This window comes from Gracilinanus agilis, chromosome 3 (genome assembly GCF_016433145.1).
Source record: "Gracilinanus agilis isolate LMUSP501 chromosome 3, AgileGrace, whole genome shotgun sequence".
In the NCBI taxonomy this organism is placed as follows: domain Eukaryota; kingdom Metazoa; phylum Chordata; class Mammalia; order Didelphimorphia; family Didelphidae; genus Gracilinanus; species Gracilinanus agilis.
In genome coordinates this window covers 91,998,802-92,021,334 of record NC_058132.1, presented here as the reverse complement: position 1 = coordinate 92,021,334, position 22,533 = coordinate 91,998,802, and the positions used below count along the sequence as shown (strand labels likewise).

General features: G+C 37.6%; 1 protein-coding gene across 1 annotated transcript in view; it reads left to right on the top strand.

Annotated features, from left to right (window-relative positions):
- Window positions 1–102: 102 nt before the first annotated feature.
- Window positions 103–22,533, top strand: part of NUMA1 (nuclear mitotic apparatus protein 1) — a 60,132-nt gene continuing 37,701 nt past the window's right edge. The window contains exons 1-2 of the mRNA XM_044668100.1: window positions 103–308; window positions 7,343–7,425. Of these exons, the coding sequence (XP_044524035.1) occupies window positions 7,384–7,425 (42 nt within the window). The 5' untranslated portion in view covers window positions 103–308; window positions 7,343–7,383. The remainder of the gene's footprint in view (window positions 309–7,342; window positions 7,426–22,533) is intronic.

Below are 22,533 nucleotides of genomic sequence, written 5' to 3'. Positions count from 1 at the left end.
GGGAGGAGCGCGCCTGGGCGGAGGGCTCTCCCGGCGGCGGCGGCGAGGAGCTGGGCTCGCTGCGCCTTTAAAGAGAGCCGACCGCGGGCCGTGACGCACGCCTGGCCGGCCGCCAGCCCCCTCGCTCCTGCCAGGCTTACGGAGGAGAAAACCAACAACTTTTCTTTTGTGTGGGGCTACTTTTCTTCCCTCCTCTCTCCTCCCTCCCCTCCACCTCCTCCTCCTGCTCTTGGGTCCTTCTTTGCCTTCCAAGATTTAAACTCTAATGGCGGATTAAAAGGCCCAGACGCCTTCGGCTTTAGAGTCGGGTAAGGCCCTTCGCACGAAGACTTTTGTCTCTGGGGTTTTTGTTCAAACGTGGAAGGAGAGGGTGGGGTGGATTTTGCGCCCCCTGCGCTTACTGCGCCATCCGGCTGGTGGGGGGAGGCGGGGAGGCGGGGAGAGAGGGGGAGGGGAGGGGACCGTGCGGAGCCGAGCGAGTAAACAACCAGGCCTAGAGCGAGGCTTGGCTTGGCTTGGCCACATCCGGGACTTGGCGCCTGTGGAGTAAGGGGGGGAGGGTGGGTTTTTTTTTGTTTTTTTTTTGGTCTTGCCCCCTTGTAATGTCAGTTGTTTTTTTTTTTTAAGGGAAGGATGTGTGTGAGTGTGAGTGCGTGCGTGCGTGCGTACGTGTTTCTGCGCGTACTTATGCCAAGGCCTGCGGGCCTGCCTTCGTATTGAGCTTCCGACCGAAGCAGGCCGGTTCTTTATTCCCCAGGAGGCCTAGAGGTAGTAGAAACAAATATCTCCCATAGTGGGGGCAGGCTGGCCTGAGGCCGGAAGGGACAGGTGGTAGCAGGGTCTGGAGAAGGATTGGCCACAGCTTGATGAGAGGTCAAGGGATGTATTATTCACTGACCATCCCAGATCTGCCCCAAGTCTTGTGGCTTTCTCCAGGCCTGACTGGGTAGATAAAACACTTTAAAATAGTGATAAACCACAGAAAATAGTTGGGATTCTTCCTCCTCCATTGCTCTCCAGGGCCTTTGGGCGCTGGGCCAAACTTTAAGTTTCAAAGAGAAGGGTAGGCTGTGTAAAAGGGGAGGGGCAGAGCCCAGATCTGCTCTTTTCAAAAAGGCAGGTTACATGGTAGGAACCTTTCCTTGTTAGCCACTTGGCTTGCCCAGCACCAGAAATCCAACAAGGCTCTACAATGGAGTGGGGTGTGAAGGCACCAGGCAGATCAGCTTGAAGCTATCCCGGAGTTAGAAGGGGTCTCGTTTTTTCTTCTCTTGCTTTTCTTGGAGCTCCCTGCCTTTGATGCACTTCTGATGCCCAATTTAGACAAACACAGGTTTATCTTCTTTCTTCTTCCCCATTAGGGGGAGATACCAAGTAAGCACATGATTTCTGTTCCCCTCTATACTCTGGACAAGATTGTCCTCTGTGCCCCTATGGAGTTTCTGACAAGGTGAGATTTGAAGTTGTCCTCTTAACACCACAACATTGCTTTAAATTTGCTGGAGGAACAGGAGGGCCAGAAGCTTATCCTGCAGGTGGGCATAATTGCTTCACAGGCAATCTCAGTATTCCTTTTGGAGACAGATGGGGAATCTGGGATCTTGTGCCTACAAACAGGTAACAAACATTACTCACTTGAGTGGTGTGATTAACAGCTCTGGGTCAGGAACCCAGAGGAGACATTTTTGACTCATTTAGGGAATCTCTTTGTCCATAAGTCCTTTGATTGGTGAGGAGCTGATCTGAGGAGGTGGTATTTTGAGTGGGCAGACCAGTCCTGCTGAGGGAAGGAATTGTAAAGGAATGAGAAGCCCTGTTCATATAGGAAACCCTAACCAACAACTCTGTGATGTCAGGAGTTACTACTTTAGGTATTATATCAAGGTAGGCCTGCAGTTTAAGTAAGCCATAAGGAAATAAATAACAATGTTCAAGGGAACTTTTAGCTACCTGCATGGAGAGATCTTTTACAGATTAACGACATTTAAGGATACTGAGAAGAGTCAACCTGAATCCTCCTAATTTCACATATTCCTCTAGATGAACATGTGGTTTTCATTAAATTCAGCCATAGACATGTTCATTTAACTCACTGAGTCTTAGAGAAGATTCAAGTCTGGGAGCCCAGCTGACTAGTGGGTGAGAAACCTCCTTTGCTCTATAGGGCTTAACTCTTATAGCAGTGAGATGGTTAAATTTAAGCATATTGGAGAAAGTCCTGCTGAAGAGGAGTCTTAATTACTCTATCACTATTTTAGAAGTGTGAGGCAGCTACTAGTCCTTTAGTTAAATGGCTTCATTAACTGTTGGGCAAAAGGGCTCAGGATCCCCTATTTAGGCTTACTTTAGGGACCAGGGACAGGGAGAACTAACAAATGCTAAAGATCTTTCAGAATTGTGAGCTGGTGCCTGGCCTGACTGACATCTCTGTAAAATAGCCTCAGGTTCTGTGAGTGAGGAGAAGCACCCTGTTTTTCTGTGTCACCATCACCATGGCTGTGTCTTATGGGTGGGGCCTTCCTCAGATTTCAGGGGGAGGGAGGAGAGGATGGAGCTCTGGCTGAAATCCCTTGGGTTTCTAGCCAATGCCTTTTTAAAGCCATAGTACCCTCCTTGAGCTGAAGGACTGGCTATGCCATTCTAGAATAATTCACTAACCTCTTTTACTTAAGTAAGAAGCTGTAGAATGGTTGACCCCAAGATGTGAGAAATGCTTCTATTTACAATTTAGGTTAGTAGAACATAGGTAGTTGGAAGGCCTTTGCCAGCTGGTAAAACCTCTGAAGCATAGAAAGATTGAGGGGAAGGGTGGGAGAGTATACCACAGGAAAAGAATGGCGCATACAAGGAAGCCATATTTGTTTTTCCAGCAAAACCAACCCTAAAGGGGAAATGACAGCTGCCAGATGATAGAGTTAGGGAGAAGTGAACAGTGATCAATGTTGGGAGGCATTAAGGACTTTTTTTCTATACAAGAAACCCAGATTGTCAGTTGGTAGCACTTCTTTCTTTCAAGATCATAAGATTTAGAGCTGGAAAGAATCAGTTTGTCTAGTCAGAAAGGTTGTGATTTGAAGAAGATCATAAAGTATCTTTATAGTAGTAGTAGTAGTAGCAGCAGCAGATTCTGGATTTGAGCCAGGTACTTTGATTCCAAAATTGCAGAATCTTGGAGTAGAAGGGACCTTAAAAGCCATTTAGTAGAACCTGTATCCGAACAAGAATTCTTGCTGATTATCGACCTTTTTGAAATCCCCCTAGGGGAACTATAGGTCTTTCATGAAATATAGGGCCCAGAACACATTTTAAATATTAAAATTTTTACAATAGTATGTGATCTATCTAATGCAGATTATAATAGGCCCTTTCACAGTCCTATTATTATGTACCATGCTTCTCTTAGTGCAGTTTAAGATTATATTAGTTTCTTTGACTGTCATGTTCTACTATTTTGGTTAGGGAGGAGACTTTAGGTTTTTTTTTTACATTGTATAATATTTTATTTTTTCCCAATTGCATGTAAAAACAATTTTAAACATTTTCCTACCATTTTGAGTTCTTTCTCCCACCTCCCTGAAACAGTAAGCAATTTGATATAGGTTATAAATGTGCTATCAGACCATATTTTACTCTTAGCTTATGTTGGGCTTAATAGCCTAGTGTCCCTTAAACATTCAGATCTTTTTCAGATGAATTACTGTGTCTAGACACAACCTCTCCTATCTTGTACTTGTGAGATTGATGCTTGGTAGCAAAGTTTTTAAGAGTTGATGAATATCCATATTAAATTGCATCTTATTTTAAATGATGGTGTTTTTTTATATTATCAGATTAGGTACATTGGAAGGTACTTCATACACTCATTCTTTAACTCTCTTATAATTATGTTTCTGCCTTGGATACCCCATTTTTCACTCTTTCTGAAACAGTAGTTCTCAGATCATGCTCTTTGGAATTTTTTTGTTTCATGAAATGTGAATATCAGTTTTGTCAAGATCATGTTAACACTAGCTAGCACTATTTTCCTTTCAAATTTAAAATGTGAAGTTATGCATCAAAATAGCAACTTGGGGAAATAGGCTTGATTGTCTCTATTTTGGTGTAGAATTTTCTCTGACCATACTCCTTTAATCTGGCTATTCTGGAACACCAGGCTCCCAGGACCAGTATCTGGAGGAGCAACAATGAAATGGAGAAAGCACTTGACTTTCTGGTCAACAAGGCTTGACCTTTAAGTCAGAAGACTTAGTTTTAAGGCTAAACTTCAACACGAATAGCAGTAACCCTGAGCAAGCCAATTAATATCTTCAAATATCACTTTTCTTTATTTGTTAAATAGAGGCAATGATACCTGTGTCCTGCAAGTTTGTGTTGAGAAAAGTGCTTTATAAAACTTAAAGTATAATACAAATGTAAGTTATTATTATAGATTCCTTCAATGTATTTCAATTCCAAAAGTATTTTTTGAAAAATTTGTTTAGGAAACAGTTCTAAGGACTGGAGTAGTGTGACCATGGGCAATATTTTACCTTCTGTACTTCCTCCTCATGTATAAAATGGTTAGTAGTGGTATTATAAGGTGCACTCTTAAGTTTCCTTTAATCCCCTATAACTTTTACTCTCTGCTCTTGGGACAGGAGTAGAAATGAAATCTATTTACAAATGTCTTCTATGACCTAGGCTTTTGGAGACCTTCAACAGAAAGACAATTGATTGATGGGAGAGTAAGGGAGTTGCTAAGTAGTGATGAGTTTGGCCTCTAGAAGGAAAAATGAGCATTGGACTCTTGCCACAGGGTGAGAATGAGTAGAGAAAGAATTTAGCCTCATTAAGTAAAGGAGACTTAAGTTGTGCCAAGGTAGTACTTTTGTTTGGTCCTGGACTGACCATAATATTTTCCTTCAGGATTCTTGTTATCTATAAACTAGCAAAATCTTACTAACCTCAGGGGCAGGCCTCCTATCACTTAAGGACTACCCATGGATCATGAGTAGATCTTGCTGTGTGGTTAGAACTTACTAAACTATAGCAGCTTACATTAATAAAACTTTCACATCTCTGATTCTCAAAACAACCCTATAATAGGCCAGGCAGTCACTTGATCTCTCCCTTAACCCTTAATTTCTTCATCTTCTATTCTTAAATTTCATTTGAATCTAATTTATCTCTAGGACTGTGACAATGACATAACATGGAATCAGGATGGGAGTTTGTAGAAGAGTCAGTCAATTTTAAGAGATCTGAATTCAGGTACTAGAGCTGTATATGACCTTGAACACTATAAAGTTCACTATAAATGTGAGCATCCTGAGGAAGTAAATATATATTGTTAATATTGTTCAGTATTATTTCAGGTATGTTTCTCTTCCTTCTTCAACTAGATTATAAATTACATTAGTTTAGGGACTTTGTGGTTCAAGGAGCCTCTAGATCAGGGGTCGGCAGCCTTTTTGGCCGTGAGAGCCATAAACGCCACATTTTTTAAAATGTAATTTCATGAGAGCTATACAGTGCTCTCACAGTGCGCGCTCCTCTAAGCGCCTAAAAAAAAAAAATTGACCTTATGGCTCCTGCAGAAAGAGCCATATGTTGCCGACCCCCTGCTCTAGATGGTATAGTGGATAAGAGTATTCAGCCTGGAATCCAGCCTCAGATACTTCTTAGCTGTGGGATCTTGATCAAGTCACCTAACCCTCTTTGCCTGAGTTTCCTTATTTCCAGCCCATTTGAGGCTAGAGAAGGATCTGGCCAACCACTATAGTATCTTTGCCAAGAAAATCCTAAATGGGATAATGAAGAGTCAGACACATCTGAACAGTCTTTCCTTTTTCTTTTATTTATTGAAACTTGAGGATGATAAAAAATCCTTGTACTACTGATAGTAAGCACATGAACATGATATACAAATAAAATTGGCCTTTCTACTTTAGTTCTTTTCCAAAAAGTTGGAGCAATTGTGGGAAAAGGTCTGGTTTTAATCTAAGTCATTAAGTAGTATTTTGAATCTACTAGGAGGGGTATTTACTTCCAGAGCTAAGGTTCTTCAGACACGCCAGCATCTGGATTGGCTGCTTCCTAGGGCTGAAAGTCTTCAGTGGGAAGGGAAGTTGGGGTAAAAGATGTCAGACGGGGCAGCTGGGTAGCTCAGTGGATGGAGAGCCAGGCCTAGAGACGGGAGGTCCTAGGTTCAAATCCGGCCTCAGACACTTCCCAGCTGTGTGACCCTGGGCAAGTCACTTGACCCCCATTGCCTACCCATACCACTCTTCCACCTATGAGTCAATGCACAGAAGTTAAGGGTTTAAAATAAAAAAAATTAAAAAAAAAAAAAAAAGATGTCAGACAAAGCGCTACTTAGCTAAGACTATCTCTGGTTAATTTTGAGTATCCAACATCTATCATACCCTGCACAGAGTTGGCACATAAATGCTGATTGAATTATGATTGTGTATTATAGTTTTCTTTATTGGTATTTTACTCTTTCTAAACTCTAAACTTCAGGAAGGCAGGAACCTTGTCTAAATTTACCTTCCTTAGGAGAGTACTCTGTACCTCAGAGGTACCAAAAAAATGTATTAAATTCTAAATGTCCTGAGGAATCTCTTCTGAAAGTCTGAGGTTATTCTTATTTAGGGAACCTAAGTAATGATATCCAATAAGCCATCTTGATAATAGTGAAAAGGATGTCACTTAGATCTGGAATCAGAACTTGAGTTTGAATTACAGCTCTCTTACCTTATGTTACATGGACAAGTCACCACCACTTCTCTCTGGGCCTCAGTTTTCCCATCTGTATACAGAATGAAAAAGTTAAACTAGATGACCAATAAAGTCCCTTCTAGCTTTAAATCCTAGGTAACATATTTGAGAAGACCTTTGAGGTTATTCCACTCCTGCAGGTAGTATTGAAAACTTAGGATGGGAAAAGGAGACCTTTTCTTGAAGACCTGCTTATGTGAATCAGGCAGGATTTCAGGAAAGCCTTAGAATCTTGCCATCTTCTACTTAGGGCCTTCACAGAATATGACATGACCCAACCTAAAAAGTTATATTTTCCAGAGATTTTAGAACGTGTCTAGGATACGCGAACATTGAATTTGGTCCTATTGTCTTCTTTGTGCTCATCAATGATGATCTGTTTTAGGGCAGCATTAGCAGTTTCTTCAATCTCTGGAAAAATCGTCTTATTAGTAATTATTTAGTTGCCATTACATAGGTCTAAGCAGTGGATACAATTTGTATTACTTTGGAATTAAAGGGAAGCTATTTTTCTTTCCTCTTGTAACATGGCGAATTGACCTGACTTTCCAAACTCTTAACTGCTGCTGTTCTTCTTTTTTAGGCTCCAGGTGTGCAGTGGGTTGACCATCTGACATCACCAATATGACTCTTCATGCAACCAGGACAGCTGCACTCCTCTCTTGGGTAGGTGATTTTTCTTTGTCATTGTCTCTTCTTGGTGGGCAGAGGGATTCCTTTCCTAGTTCCAGTGATTTATTATTTCCTAGAAGCTGACTTTTCAGTTCTACTTAACCCCACTCTAGACAGAAACTCATCTTTGAAAGTTCATTTGATTTCTTCAGGAGCCTTCAACCAGGAAATCACTATTATCTGTCTTTGCATACTTGAAGAGTTACTAAATCTCCCCTGAAGTGACTAAATCACCTCCAGACTTACTAAATTCACTTCTTTTCACTTTTCCTGATAAGGATTATTTAAGACCTCTTGTTCAACGCCTTTCTGAACAAGAATCCCATCTGCACACTCTGCAAGTAGCCATCCAGCTTTTGCTCAAAGATATCTAGCAAGGGAGAACCCACTACTACCAGAAGGGGATCCATTTTGCTTTTGAATAGTTTTCATTTTTGAAGATTTTCCTTTTATCAATCTGGAATCAGCCCCAGTAACTTCTACCTTGCCCCACTTCTGCTCTTAGCAAGAATTTATTTAATCCTTCTACATGACAAAACTTCAAATACTGGAAAACATTTTTAGGGCCTTTCCTCCTGATTTTAGATAATAAGTAATATATAGTATATTTGACATATTATTCCCCTCCATTCCTTATAACCAAATAATGGCCTCCTTGCATTCTTTATTCAGAACTTTCCATCGCCTATCTCCATGCCTTTAAAGGCACATGCTATCCCTGATCCCCCTTCCCCTATACTTGCAGTGCATTCATTCATTTACTTTTGCATCTTAGAATCTCAAATTTCATTCAAGTGCAGGAAGCACCCACAAAAGCATTGAGGCCTTTTTTTGATTCCTTCAGTTTCTTGTTGAGATTACCTTATATTTTGCATGAAATCAGAGTAAATAAAAATATGGCCCCAGAATCTGAAAGACCTGATCAAATATTTCCTCTTGATACATACTGACTATTAAACCTAGGATGTGTTTTCTCATATATAATATAAGGGACATTGAACTAAATGATCTTTAAAAATCCTTCCTCTTCTTAAAATAGTCTTGCTATTTTCAGAAGGAAGTACTTTTCCCACCATTATACTTTACTACAGCTTTTTCATTATTCTGTGTAAAAACTCTCTCTCTCTCTCTCTCTCTCTCTCTCTCTCTCTCTCTCTCTCTCTCTCTCTCTCCTTCCTAGCCACTGGCTGGGGACAAAGCTTGTGTTCCAGGATGTCTGCAGAAGGGCTCAACTCCAACCCTGTTATAATAAAGTTCTTTCANCTCTCTCTCTCTCTCTCTCTCTCTCTCTCTCTCTCCCCCTCCCTCCCTCTTCTTCTCTCCTTTCCTCCCTCCCTCTTACTCCCTCTCTCCCGCCCTCTCCCCTCCCCGCCTCTTCTCCCTTTCCCCTCTCTCTCTCTCCTTCCTAGCCTGGTCTTCAGAAGACATAGACTTTATTCAAAATCTTACCAGTTTTCATTCTAATGACTGATATATCCTTTTTGAGAACTAGAATAACCTTCAGGGTTTGGAAGAGGACTTTAGTAGAGGATCTTTGAGTACATTTTTGTCATTTAGAGGGAAAAATTTATTTTTAGAAGGTACACACTGGCCTTTTCCCACAAAGTAGTTCATTGGAGTATGTTTTATAATTAAATTTATAGCTCCATTAAAAACTTGAATTGTTTTATTCCCCAAATTAACAATGCAATGTGGGTTATTGAAAGAGTTATTACAGTCAGAAGATCCAAGTTCAAGTCCTTAGCTTCATTTCATAGTAGCTGTATGACCTTGGGTTAGTTTCTTAACTTAGTTTCATCTTTTATAAGATAGGGACAACTATATTTAGATTGCAAATTTTACAGGGCTCTTGTAAAAAAGAGTACTTTGCAAACCATGACCTGCCATAGAAATGTGAGCTACTATTATTATTACATGAACTAGATATTTTGAAAATCCCAGGAAGATAGTTAAAACAGATATTTAAATAACCATTTGGTATGTTGTTTTGAGAGGAAACAAAGACAAAAAATTTTCTTACCCAAAATAGTAACTCCTATAAGCATATCTAATTATTTTGCATGATAGACATGAGGATTCATTTTTAAATGTGTAACTTAATTATGTTCTATTTTTATTTTTAAACAAAAGTAGACATTGAGTTAGGGCAATACCAGAAACATAAACCACCGGGTTTTGCAACCGATTTTTGTCTTTACTTCCCTTTTTCTATTTGTTCATTGATTAAAAAATAAAGAGCACTTGCTGACTTTCTAAATTCCCAAGTGATTCATTATTTTGAATTAATTATTTCAAAGGAATCAAAGATTCTTTCTTCATCTGGAAAAATTCTTTTATTGCCCTAATGAATATAGATACCAAAAAAAAAACCCCACTAAATAAAATATTACCTAGCAGAACACATTAACAAATTATTGATCGTGACCAAGAAGGATCTGCCAATACCAGGTACTAGCTGTTTCAAAATCAGGAAAATTATCAGCATAATACAGCATATTAAGAAATTTGTCTTTTTAAACCTTTACCTTCTGTATTAGAATCAATACTGTAGAGTATTGGTTCCAGAGCAGCATTAAGGGCTAGGAAATGGGGGTTAAGTGACTTGCCCAGGGTCTCAAAGCTAGGAAGTGTCTGGGGTCAGATTTGAACCCAGGACTTCCCATCTCCAGGCCTAGCTGTCTATCAGTTGAGTCACCTAAACCAATTTTAGGTCCCTAGCTGCCTAAACCAATTATTTTTAAGTGACATTAATAATTATAAAAACAGACTGATAAACTATAATGTTTTTATTTTTAAAAAAAAATAAGAGGGCAGCTGGGTAGCTCAGTGGATTGAGAGCCAGGCCTAGAGACGGGAGGTCCTAGGTTCAAATCTGGCCTCAGACACTTCCCAGCTGTGTGACCCTAGGCAAGTCACTTGACCCCCATTGCCTACCCTTACCACTCTTCCACCTATAAGTCAATACACAGAAGTTAAGGGTTTAAAATTAAAAAAAAAAAATAAGATTAGAGACCACTTTCCTCAGCAAGAGAAGAAACATACACAGTCATTCAACAAGCATTTTCATTGTCCCCAGTGTGCCAGGTACTGGGGAGACAAAGATCATAAATGAAGTAGTATCTAGCCTCAAGGAGAGAAAGAAAGGGAAATAATTTATATACATATAAAGTTGATACAAAGGCCTTTTCAGGATGGCAGGAAGGTACCCACCCCTTGGGGGAGTCGGGATGAACTTCCCATAGGTCATCTGAAGTTGATCTTTGAAGAATTTTTATTGTATTAAAAGGCAGAGATAAGAATAAAGGGCATCTTAGGCATAGGAAATAGTCTGTGCAGAAATGAAAAAAATGAGAGAAGGAAAGTCAGGTGTAAAGAACAACAGAGAGACCCATTTTCTTGTACTGTGGAATATGTGAAGGATAATACTGTGCAATAAGCCTAGAAAGGTAGTAGATTTTTAAGAGGCTTTAAATAGCAAGTAGATGAAATTATTGTACTTGATCCAAAAGGCAAAAGGTTGGCTCTGCAGCTGTTACTGATCAAAGGAATGACATAGTCAAACCTGTGTTTTAGGAATATCACTTTGGCAGTGATGTAGTAATGTATTAGAGAGGGAATATCTAGACCAATTTGGAAGCCATTGCAACAACTCACACAAAAGATAATGATGTCTTTGAACTATAGGTTGGTACTGAGATGAGTGGGGAGAAAGGGGATGGATGAGTTTTGGATATAGTATCAGAAAGACTTAGCAAATGGGCTGGATATGTAGCATGAGAGAGAATGAAGAGTCCAAAAGTAACATTAGAGTTATGAACCCAAGTAAATAGGACCTTCTCAAACATAGGGAAATTTTGGAAAAGGGGTGGGTTTGAAAGGAAAGATTATCAATTAAGTTTTGTACCTATTTTTTTTAAAACCCTTAACTTCTGTGTATTGGCTCCTTTGTGGAAAAGTGGTAAGAGTGGGCAATGGGGTCAAGTGACTTGCCCAGGGTCACACAGCTGGGAAGTGTCTGAGGCCGGATTTAAACCTAGGACCTCCCGTCTCTAGGCCTGACTCAATCCACTGAGCTACCCAGCTGCCCCTCTACCTATTTTTTCAAGATGCCTATGGAACATCTAGTTGGAAATATAAGATTGTAGGCATTTGGTTTTTGTGAGACTAGAATTCATAAGAGATACTAGAGTTGAACATAAAGACCTGAGAATCATCAAAATAGAAAAGATAATTGCATCCATGGAAGATGATGAGATCACCTAGAACAAGAAGAAAAGAAGGACAGAGCTTTGGAGTATACCCGCAGTTAGAAGATAGGACGTGGCTAAGAAATAGGTAGATTAGTGGACTAGTACAGACAGAAAACAAACAGCAGTAAAAGATTATAGTAATCTTGTATTTGACAAAAGCATAGATCCAGGTTTTTGGGATAAGAAATCACTATTTGTTAAAAATTGTTGGGACAACTGAAAAATAGTTTGACAGAAACTAGAGATAGACTAATATCTTACACCACTCACGAAGATAATATCAAAATGGATATAAGATCTAGATATAAAAGGAGATAGTGGAGTAAATTAGAAGAATAGGGAACATAATCACCTGTCAGATTTATGTATAGGAGAGAAATGTGAGTCAGCAAGAGATGGAGAGCATCATGAAATGTAAAATGTATCACTAATGAGAATATCAAACTGAAAAGTATTTGTACAAATAAAACAAATGTTGCCAAGATTACAGGAAAAGCAGAAAATTGGGAGAAATTTTTTATAGGTAGTCTCTTAGAGGTCTCATCTAAAATGTATAGAGAACTTTGTCAGATTTATGGAAAGAAGAGTCATCCTCCAATTAATAAATGGGCAGAAGATAAACAATTTTGAGATGAAAAAAATCAAAGCCACCTATAGCTTTGTGAAAAAATACTCTAAATTACTATTGATTAGAAAAATGCAAACCAAAACAATTCTGAGATATCTCACACCCATCAGATTGGCTAAAAAGGACAAAATGACAGATGTGAAGGGCATGTGGGAAAATGGGAATACTAAATACACTGTTGGTGGAGCTATGAGCTGATCCAACCATTTTGGAGAGCAACTTGGAATTATACCCAGAGAATTAAAAAACTATGTATACCTCTGTTTCTTAAGGAGATGAGGAGGAAAAGGAAAAGAAGCTATATGTTCCACAATATTTATAGCAGCTCACTTTGTGGTGGCAAAGAATTTGAAATTCAGGGAATGCCCATTAATTGGGGAATGGCTAAACAAATGTGGTATGTGATTGTGATGAAATACTACTGTGCCATAGAAAAGGATGAACCAGCCAATTTTTAAAAAAACTTTGAAAGAACTATATGGGATAATGAATAGCAAAGATAAGTAAAACCAAGAAAACATCCCAGACAGCTGCAAAATTAATACTAGAAGAGTAAATTGTGAATGTTACCTCCAAAGACTAAAATGAAAACTAGAAAAATGAAAGACTTAATTTATATGAACAAGTCTGTCTCCCAGAAAATGCGTTCTATGATCTGGGGAGGGTAGAGAGGGGCTAGGACACTTGTGAATAAGTTTTATTAATTAAAAAAATACTCAATGACATTGAGAAGGAAAAAAAGATTGGATATGGACTCAGCAAAAAAGACTGAGCAGGAATGAATGACCAGACAGAAGGTTCCAGAGTTGACTTTGTTTCTATTAAATTGAATTTTTGGAACAAGACAGTTGAACTTGGTTATGCAAAAATAGAATATATACATACACGTGTGTGCATGTGTATACAGACAGTTCTTATTTTATATAAATTCCCATAAAATAAATTCAGCTGGTGAAAGAATTCTGAAATTGGCATTCTTAAAGATATATTTTTTCGGCCTCAGCCACTTTCCAGCTGTGTGACCCTGGGCAAGTCACTTGACCCCCATTGCCCACCCTTACCAATCTTCCACCTATGAGACAATACACCGAAGTACAAGGGTTTAAAAAAAAAAAAGATATATATATTTTTAACCCTTGCATTCTGTCTTAGAGACAATACCAAGTATCATTTATAAGTCAGAAGAGTGGGAATGGCTAGGCAGTTAGAGTTAAGTGACTTGCCTGGTGTCATATAGCTGAGAAGTGTCTGAGGCCAGATTTGAAACCAGATCCTCCCTCATTTCCAGGCCTACCTAACTGTCCACTGAACTATCTACCTGCAGCTCCAAAAAATCTTTATCGAAATTCCTTATACAGGCAGACATATGATAGGGATAGTATAAACAATAGCAAGAAGCTCCAAGTCAATTCCTACATGTCTGTAGGCGATAAGTAATCCTGTGCCTCTTCCTCTGTTCAGTGGTGATCCTTATGTTTTCACACTGACTGGCTGCAAACATACTGGATGGGAAAAGTGAGTCCATCTCATAAGTGTAAGCCAATAGACTTTGTTATATAGGCTAAGTGAAATGGATAGATGGACATATTCAGATTACAGAGATGTCTGATGAATGGTCCACTTAAGTAAAGCAAAAATGAGAGAGAGGAGTCTAAGAAAATGTATCTTAGAAGTATTACCTTATACCTATCAAATTGGCAAAAATAAAAACAGTGACACTTGCTGATTGAGTAGGTGAAAAACAGGTACCATTCATTTGTTGCTAATGAAATTGCAAGTTATCAGAATTTTTTCTAGCTAATAATTTAATTGTTGTATATATATCCTGGGAATGTTAGCCAAAATAAAGTTTGACTAAAAAAACTATTCAGAGATATTTGTAGGATAACATTCCTAGAACTGAAGAAAACCTGGAAGAAACCAATATAGGGGAAAAGTTAAATAAAATTGTAAAAGTTAAATAAATTGTATATTAATGAATATTATGTACAGTTAATACAATTAATACAGTTAAAACCACCCAGTATATGGAGTTTGTGAAGACATTTGGAAGGAACTTTATGAATTAATTCTTAACGAAACGGGGCAGGACCAAAAGATAGCAATTAACTACCACTTTATAAACAGGAAAGTAAATGGGAATATACAAAGAAAAAATTTTGCTGAAACTTAGGGGAAGCAACTAAAATATTATGACTTTTCTGTGTTGAAATTTAAACCATTACACTGAATTATTACTTGAGTAATAATAATATGTAATGGGCCTGGTTATGAAGTTCCAAACAGAACTTTATATGCTGTTGTATGGAACCACTGATGCTTAATGAGTTGGGGAGGGACCTTGGCCACCTCACTTTAACCCTGTTTGCTTCAGTTTACTCATCTGTAAAATGAGCTGCAGAAGGAATTGGCAAACTACTCTAGTATTTCTGCCAAGAAAACCCCAAATGGGGTCATGAAGAATAAGACTCCACTGAAGCAACTGAACAACTGGTCAGATCAGTAGTTAAGAACTTGAGTAAGGGAGGACAGTTTTGTAGACCAGGTGAGAAGTATTGAGAAACTGTAGTGGGATTACAGCCATATGAGTACATCAATACTAGCTTTATTATCTTCATCATCATTATAATAGAAAGATGGGGTGAATACAAGAATTTTTTTAAAACTCTTACTTGCTGTATTAGTACAATTCTAAGACAGAAGGGCAAGAACTAGACCAGCGATAGGCAACCTTTTGAGCTTAATGTGTCAAAATTTGCCAAAAAACCAAGCATAACTTGGTTAGTGTGTCACTTTAAGAAAAAACCATAATTTCATGATATTTATAGTTTAAATAACAAAAATGTATAATTGTAATATATAACTATTTAATAAACCAAAATAGGTAAATTAATATAGGTAGAATTGTCATCTATAGTACACAGAGTGTCTACACTACACTACAGCAAATGTTTTATCCCTGGTATGCGGCCCCATACTTCTCTTTATGTGGCCACATGTCATCAAAAATGGCTACGGCATGTCAGTGCTGACACGCGTGTCATAGGTTTGCCATCACCAGACTAGACTTAAAATGAAGTTAAGTAACTTACTGAGGATCACATAGCTAAAAAGTGTATGAGGCCACATTTGAACTCAGGACCCTCCCATCTCCAGGCCTGGCACTCTATCCACTGTGCTACTTAGCTGCCCCAAATACAAGATTTCTTATAGAGATTAAATCAACCGAATTTAGCAGCTGATTGGGTATGAGAAGTTAGGTAGAGTGAACATTCAAGGATGACAGTAAGGTTGTAAAATTGGGTGACTGGAAGGATGGTAGGGAATCCTCAATTCTTAATAAAAAATTTTTTGTGGAATGAATTGTTAGATTATAGTTTCTTTAAATCATGGCTCTGTTACATATTAGCCATGTGACCATAATCTCTCCAAGTCATAGTTTCCTCATCTGGAGATTGTAATCCCTACCCTGCCTACTTTATAGGATTGATGTGAAGATTAAATGAGATCTAGCTGATGTGGAAGTTAGTTGTTCTTGATTTTTGTTATAAGGGTTTTTTCTTTTTCTTTTTTTGATGGATGAATGGGAGAGGGAGAAAATAAATTAAATTTTTAAAAAAATCAAATGAAGTAATATATATGTGTGTGTATGTATGTATGTATGTATATAGTTTTTTTACTAGTTTAAAAATGCTATCCTTACAAAAGCCCTATGAGATAATAATGGAAGTGTTAGTATCTCTGATTTACAGATGAGAAAAACTTATTAATCAAAGAACTTAAGGAAGCTCCAGGGTTACTGTAGTGCTTTATAATCATACAATTATACAAATGTAGGCTATCATTATTGTTCTTTTTTTCATTGTTGGTGGTTTTGTTTCATTAAAAAAATCACAAATGTAAAATTTATAAAGAGTAAGCAATGAACTACAATTCAAAAATATTCTGGAGTAATATTCTTGCCCCTGAAAATGAACACTGTCCTAAATCTCTGAAAATCCAGTAAGGAAAGCCCTGCTTACTTCTACTTCACCGAGCTTAGTAAATTAATAAGATTATGTGGTTCTAAAGCTTGGAGCTTGAAAGATAATCCAACCCCTCATTTCACAGAGTAAAGTAGAGGTGTACGTGGGAGAAGTGACTTTGCTACAGGTCATGTTTGAGCCATTTGTGAGACAGTCATATGAAAATGCAAAGTCTTTCTGCATTATTAGCCAGTAATAAACTTCCTACTTTGTCCTTTGACCATAAGCATATTGGGGGAAAACTCCAAACTTGATGTATTTCATTCTTGTTCTTAAGCAACATGCCTGTATTTTACCACAAGACAAAATATAGCAGTAGGTTAAACAGGCAAATTTAGCCACTGAATTTGATGATTTCAGCTAAAATAACTTAAATATCATTATTATTTTTATTATTCTATTAAGGGAAACAAAACTACAGATGTTTATTAAAGGACTCTATGTGCCCTGCACAGTTCTCCATGATGGAACTGCAGATATAAGAAAAAAAGAATGACTTACCTCTGCTCCTCTTCCTCCCAGAGTTTCTAATAGGGGAAGACATAAACAAAAGAGAACTGATGGATGGCACCCTTCTAGGGCTTGGCATAAAAATCTAGAAAGTGAGAAGGGGAATAAAAGTTGGCAGGCCTGAGACCGTTTCCAAAATGGAGGTCTCAGGAGGAGGGGGCCAGAATGGCAGAGGGAAATATTGTTAGTGGAAATTTGGGGTCTTTGGTCTTAATATCAAGATCCATGATATAAACTTCCTGTGGATGCTTAGGGGACTTGAGAACTACATTTCCCATGATCCTACCCTTATGCGGTAAACAGAAGCTTAAATAGGGAGATTGGGATTGGTACCCTCTTTTTGTTATGGAGCAGCCATATGGGCAGAGGTAATGGCAAGGATTTTGAATTAGATTTTAGCAGGCATCGTGGCCTTCTTAATTACCAATATGGCTTTAAATAAACTATTAAATATTTTGAATATATCCATCTATATTAGTGATTACCAAAGTGGGCGCCCCCGCCCTCTGGTGGGCTGCAGCGATCAAGGGGAGGCGATGATGGCCACAGGTACATTTGGGTGCGGTGAATAACTAAGGGGGCAATGATAGTATGTGACAGGGGGCGCTAAGTAATATTTTTTTCTGGAAAGGGGGTGGTAGGCCAAAAAAGTTTGGGAACCACTGATCTATATCAATATTATTTGTAACAACATTCCAGAGTGGGAAAGTTATAGACACTGAGGGTCTGGAAAATTAAAAATAACAACCAGGGATATCAGGACACATGAAGAGATTCTTATTGTCTTAGAATGTTCATCATTCCTAGCTTTTATTCAGCATTTTACAAATTTCAGTTTTCCTCAAATATATTCTTTTTCATTGTAACAGTCCTTTGAAGAGGAAGTTATATCGACTTGATCTCTAAGGAAACTGAGGTCCAAGGTCACATAGAAAGTAAATTATTTGTGCCAGCTAGGTGACTCAGTGGATTGAGAGCCAGATCTAGAGCCAGGAAGTTCTGAGTTCAAAAGTCATTTAACCTCCATTGCCTAGCCTTTACCACTCTTCTACCTTGGGACCAATACATAGTATTGATTCTAAGATGGAAGGTAAGGATTTAAAAAGAAAGTAAGTTAATGATTTCCAAGAATATAATTTCATTTTCCACACTTGTGATCTCATGCTTAATCCAATACCTTTGGGAATTAAATATGAATGCTTTGAACTTTTTTCTACTATGGATATATCAGATTGCTTTGTTGAAGGCAATGAAAATGGGGAGTTACTTCTGGACTTTTTAACAGAAACCTGCCACTTTAGCAAAACTGTACCACCTGATCTCAAAGTTGAGATTATTGAAGACCGTCAAAGAAAGGGGAAAGATCCTTTTTCAGAATCACTTAAGTTTCATAGTAGTTGAAGCATAACTCTGTACCACCAAGTTATTTATCAGTCATTCAAACAAGCATTTATTAAGCAACTACTCTGTGCCAAATATTGTTCCTGGTGGAGAGGTGGGGAAGATTCAGAAGCCAAAAACAGAATGACATTTTACTGAAGGAGTTTATACTCTATAGGAAAAGAAAACATGTGCACATATAAATATATGTAAAATAAGTCAATTCATCTGAAATAATAAGGTACAGAATTACCAGTAATTTGCTCTTGTGTTATAGTAGAACATATAGTATAAAACATGGTTAGTATATCACAGTCTCATATAGTTGAAGACAGTGCATAATCTAGACCTGTAACAATCTGGAAGGTCTATTACCTTCTGTCATCCATTTATATATAAAACAGGATCTTTTTATGGCCTCTGATTCAGCAGAGTCTCATCAACATCCTATAAAGCTCATTTCTAAAGTTTAAAAGAGAGACACAGCTAAATCCAATTGCCTAAATTCTATTGTAGTATATCTGATAGCTTGCTGGATCTAATTGATACTGGTTCAAGAGAGACAGTTTATATTATTAAATTGTTAAATTTTCAATGTGACTATACATTTATACCTTGGATGTCAGCAAATGTTACCAATTAGGATTTTTTTTGGTGATTATTTAGACTTAAAAAAAGGACCAGAAAATGTAATAATGTACAGATTAAGTGTAAAGATGCTTTATTCATATTTTTTGAGAGCTGGTTGTTAAGATATTTACCATTACACTTCTGACCACATTCACCTGAAAGAGTTAATGAACTTTTCTAGTGACCTGTTTATTCAAATGATGAACAAGTTTTGCTTTCTGTTCTCCAAGTATCTTCTCAAACTCTTCCATAAATGTTATTTTATATAATGGAACTTTACTAAAAGTGACCCTTAAACCATTAATCTTACAGATTAAAAAAGACAACACGAACACATTTAAATGATGGATATGGACCAATGATGACCTTAAATGACTTTACCTTGAATGGTGTTATCATTATGATATAATAAAGATATTATGGAAAAAATATTGTTAATATTTGCATTAGGGTGATCAGTTAGAGTCTATGTACCCAATCATATCCCCATTATTTCCACTAGTTTTTTAGTTGGTTCTTTAGGATTCTTTACATAGACCATCTTATCATCTGCAAAGAATGAAAGTTTAGTCTCCTCATTGACTATTTTAATACCTTCAATTTATTTTTCTTCTCTGATTGCTACTGCTAGTGTTTCTAGTTGTTCTTAAAATGTTTGATAGAATACACTTGTGAATCCATCTGGCCCTGAGAATTTTTTCTTAGGGAGTTCTTTGATGGCTTGTTCAATTCTTTTTCTGATATGGGATTATTTAAGTATTATATTTCTTCTGTTATGTAGACAATATATTTTTGTAAATAATCATCCATATCATGTAGATTGCCATATTTATTGCCATATAATTGGGCAAAATAGTTCTTAATAATTACCTTAATTTCCTCTTCATTAGAGGTGAGGTTGCCATTTTCATCTTTGATACTGTTAATATGGTTTTCTTCTTAACTTTTTTTATTAGATTAACCGGTACTTCATCTATTTTATTTGTTTTTTCAATGTACCAGCTTCTAGTCTTATATATCAATTCAATAGTTCTCACTTTCAATTTTATTAATTTCTCCTTTAATTTTTAGGATTTCTAATTTAGTTTTTATCTGGGGATTTTTGATTTGTTCTCTTTCTAGTTTTCATTGACCTCTTCCCTCCCTGATTTGTTAATATATGCACTCAAGGATATAAATTTCCCCTTGAGTGCTTCTTTGGCTGCATCCCATAGATGTTGATAATGATGTCTCCCTCATGGTCATTCTCTTCAATGAAATTATTAATTGTTATATAATTTGTTCTTTAACCAACCAATTTTGGAGAATCATATTAATTTAATTTCCAATTATTTTTATTTGCTTCTCCATGTACCCTTACTAATTATTTTCATGACATTTTTTTATTAAATTTAAACATTTATTAATATTCATTTTTAACATGGTTACATGATTCATGCTCCTACTTTCCCCTTCACCCCCCCACACTCCCCCCACCCATGACCGATGCACATTTCCACTGGTTTTGTCATGTGTCCTTGATCAAGACCCATTTCCAAATTGTTGGTAGTTGCATTAGTGTGGTAGTTTCGAGTCCACACCCTCAATCATGTCCACCCCGACCCATGCGTTCAAGCAGTTGTTTTTCTTATATGTTTCCTCTCCTGCAGTCCTTCCTCTGAATGTGGGTAGCGTTCTTTACCATAAATCCCTCAAAATTGTCCTGGGTCATTGTATTGCTGCTGGTACAGAAGCCCATTACATTCGTTTTTACCATAGTATATCAGTCTCTGTGTACAATGTTCTTCTGGCTCTGCTCCTTTCGCTCTGCATCAGTTCCTGGAGGTCTTTCCAGTTCACCTGGAACTCCTCCAGTTTATTATTCCTTTTAGCACAATAGTATTCCTTCATTACATTTTGATCTAAAAAGGTTGCATTTATTATATCTGCTCTTTTGCATTTGTTTGCCATGTTTTCATACCCTAGTACAAGAATGGGCAAACTACAACCTGCTGGCCAGATGCGAAGTGTTCTATCTGGCCACAGGTCATTATTCCTAATCTGATGAATACAATGAGTAGGATACAATACAATGAAACTTTGAAAGAGTTGCCTTAGAAACAGACTGACAGATGAACATTTTCTTTCCTTTGGCCCCCTCTTTAAAAAGTTTGCCCATTACTGCCTGTGGGAAGCCGTTAAGAGAAATTAGAACTCAAATAGATATTTTTATCTGGACCCCATCAAAAGGTCAACACAGACCAGCAGAGTTGTGTGTTTAACTTTTCTCACTTTACATGTTGAGACTGGACTGAGTTATCTGAGATAAAAATCTTGAGATTCCTCTTTTGACTCCTTTACATAATTCACACCTTTCTTTAAAAAGCAATATAGTCTTGTTGAAAAAGCTTTGAGCTCTCAGTAATCCAGCAGTAAGAGGGTTAACACTGTTCCCCTTTGGCCAGGAATTCAACTGTCTGGTACAGCCAAGGTCAAACCCTTAGCAGGGGCATTTTTCCCAGAATTAAAGTAAACTAATGGGTCTCAAAAATATTGTTTAATACCATCAAGGCTGAGAAATTCAGGGGCTTCCCATCCCAGCAAAATGTCCCAGGCTTCACTTAATGATAACACATATGGTTGATATTTTAGCATAGGTTTTATCTACACCTTGAAGCTTCTAAGGCTTTTGTTTTGACTATGGTAAAAATACTGCTCTGTGTAATTATGGGAAACTTTCTTGGGCTTTTGGGGGAAGGGGATCTTTAACTTTCTATATAATAAACTCCATTGTACCTCAGAGCACTTTGAGCTAACAAGCAGTGCTTCCAATCTATTTCATTCCTTACATTCTACGACCACCCTAGGCCACTCAGAAAATCTCTGATTTATAGAGCAGGCTCTCTATAACTGCCCTAGTACATGGTCAGTCTTTGTGAATGTACCATGTGCTGCTGAAAAGAAGATATATTCCTTTTTGTCCTTATTATTTTTCTCCATATATCTATTAACTAATTTTTCTAAGATTTCATTCATATCTCTTACCTCTTTCTTATTTATTTTTGGTTTGATTTCTCTAGATTTGTTAGAGGAAGGTTCAGGTTTCCCACTAGTATAGTCTTACTATCTATTTCCTCCTAAAGTTCCAGTAGTTTCTCCTTTAAAAATTTGGATGCTATACTATTTGGAGCATACATGTTGAGTACTGCTATTTCCTCATTGTCTATATTACCTTTTGTCAGGATGCAATTAACCTTCCCTATCTCTTTTAATCAGATCTATTTTTACTTTGGCTTTATCAGATATCATGATTGCAACTCCTGCCTTCTTTTTCTCAGTTGATGCCCAATAGATTTTGCTCCAGCCTCTTACCTTTACCCTGTGTTTGTCTACATGCCTCATGTGTATTTCTTCTAGACAAAATATGATAAGATTTTAGTTTCTGATCAGCTCTGCTATTTGCTTCACTTTTATGGGTGAGTTCATCCCATTCACATTCAGAGTTATGATTACCACCTATGTATTCCCCATCATTTTGATTTCTTCTCTTAATTCTGCCCTTCCTTCTTTATTTCCTTCTACACCAGTGTTTTGTTTTAATCAGTCCCCCTAAACCCCACCCTTGTTTTATTTCCCTTCCCACCCCCTCCCCTTCTTATTCAACCCTTATATTTTTCTGTAGGGTCTATTGAATTCCCTC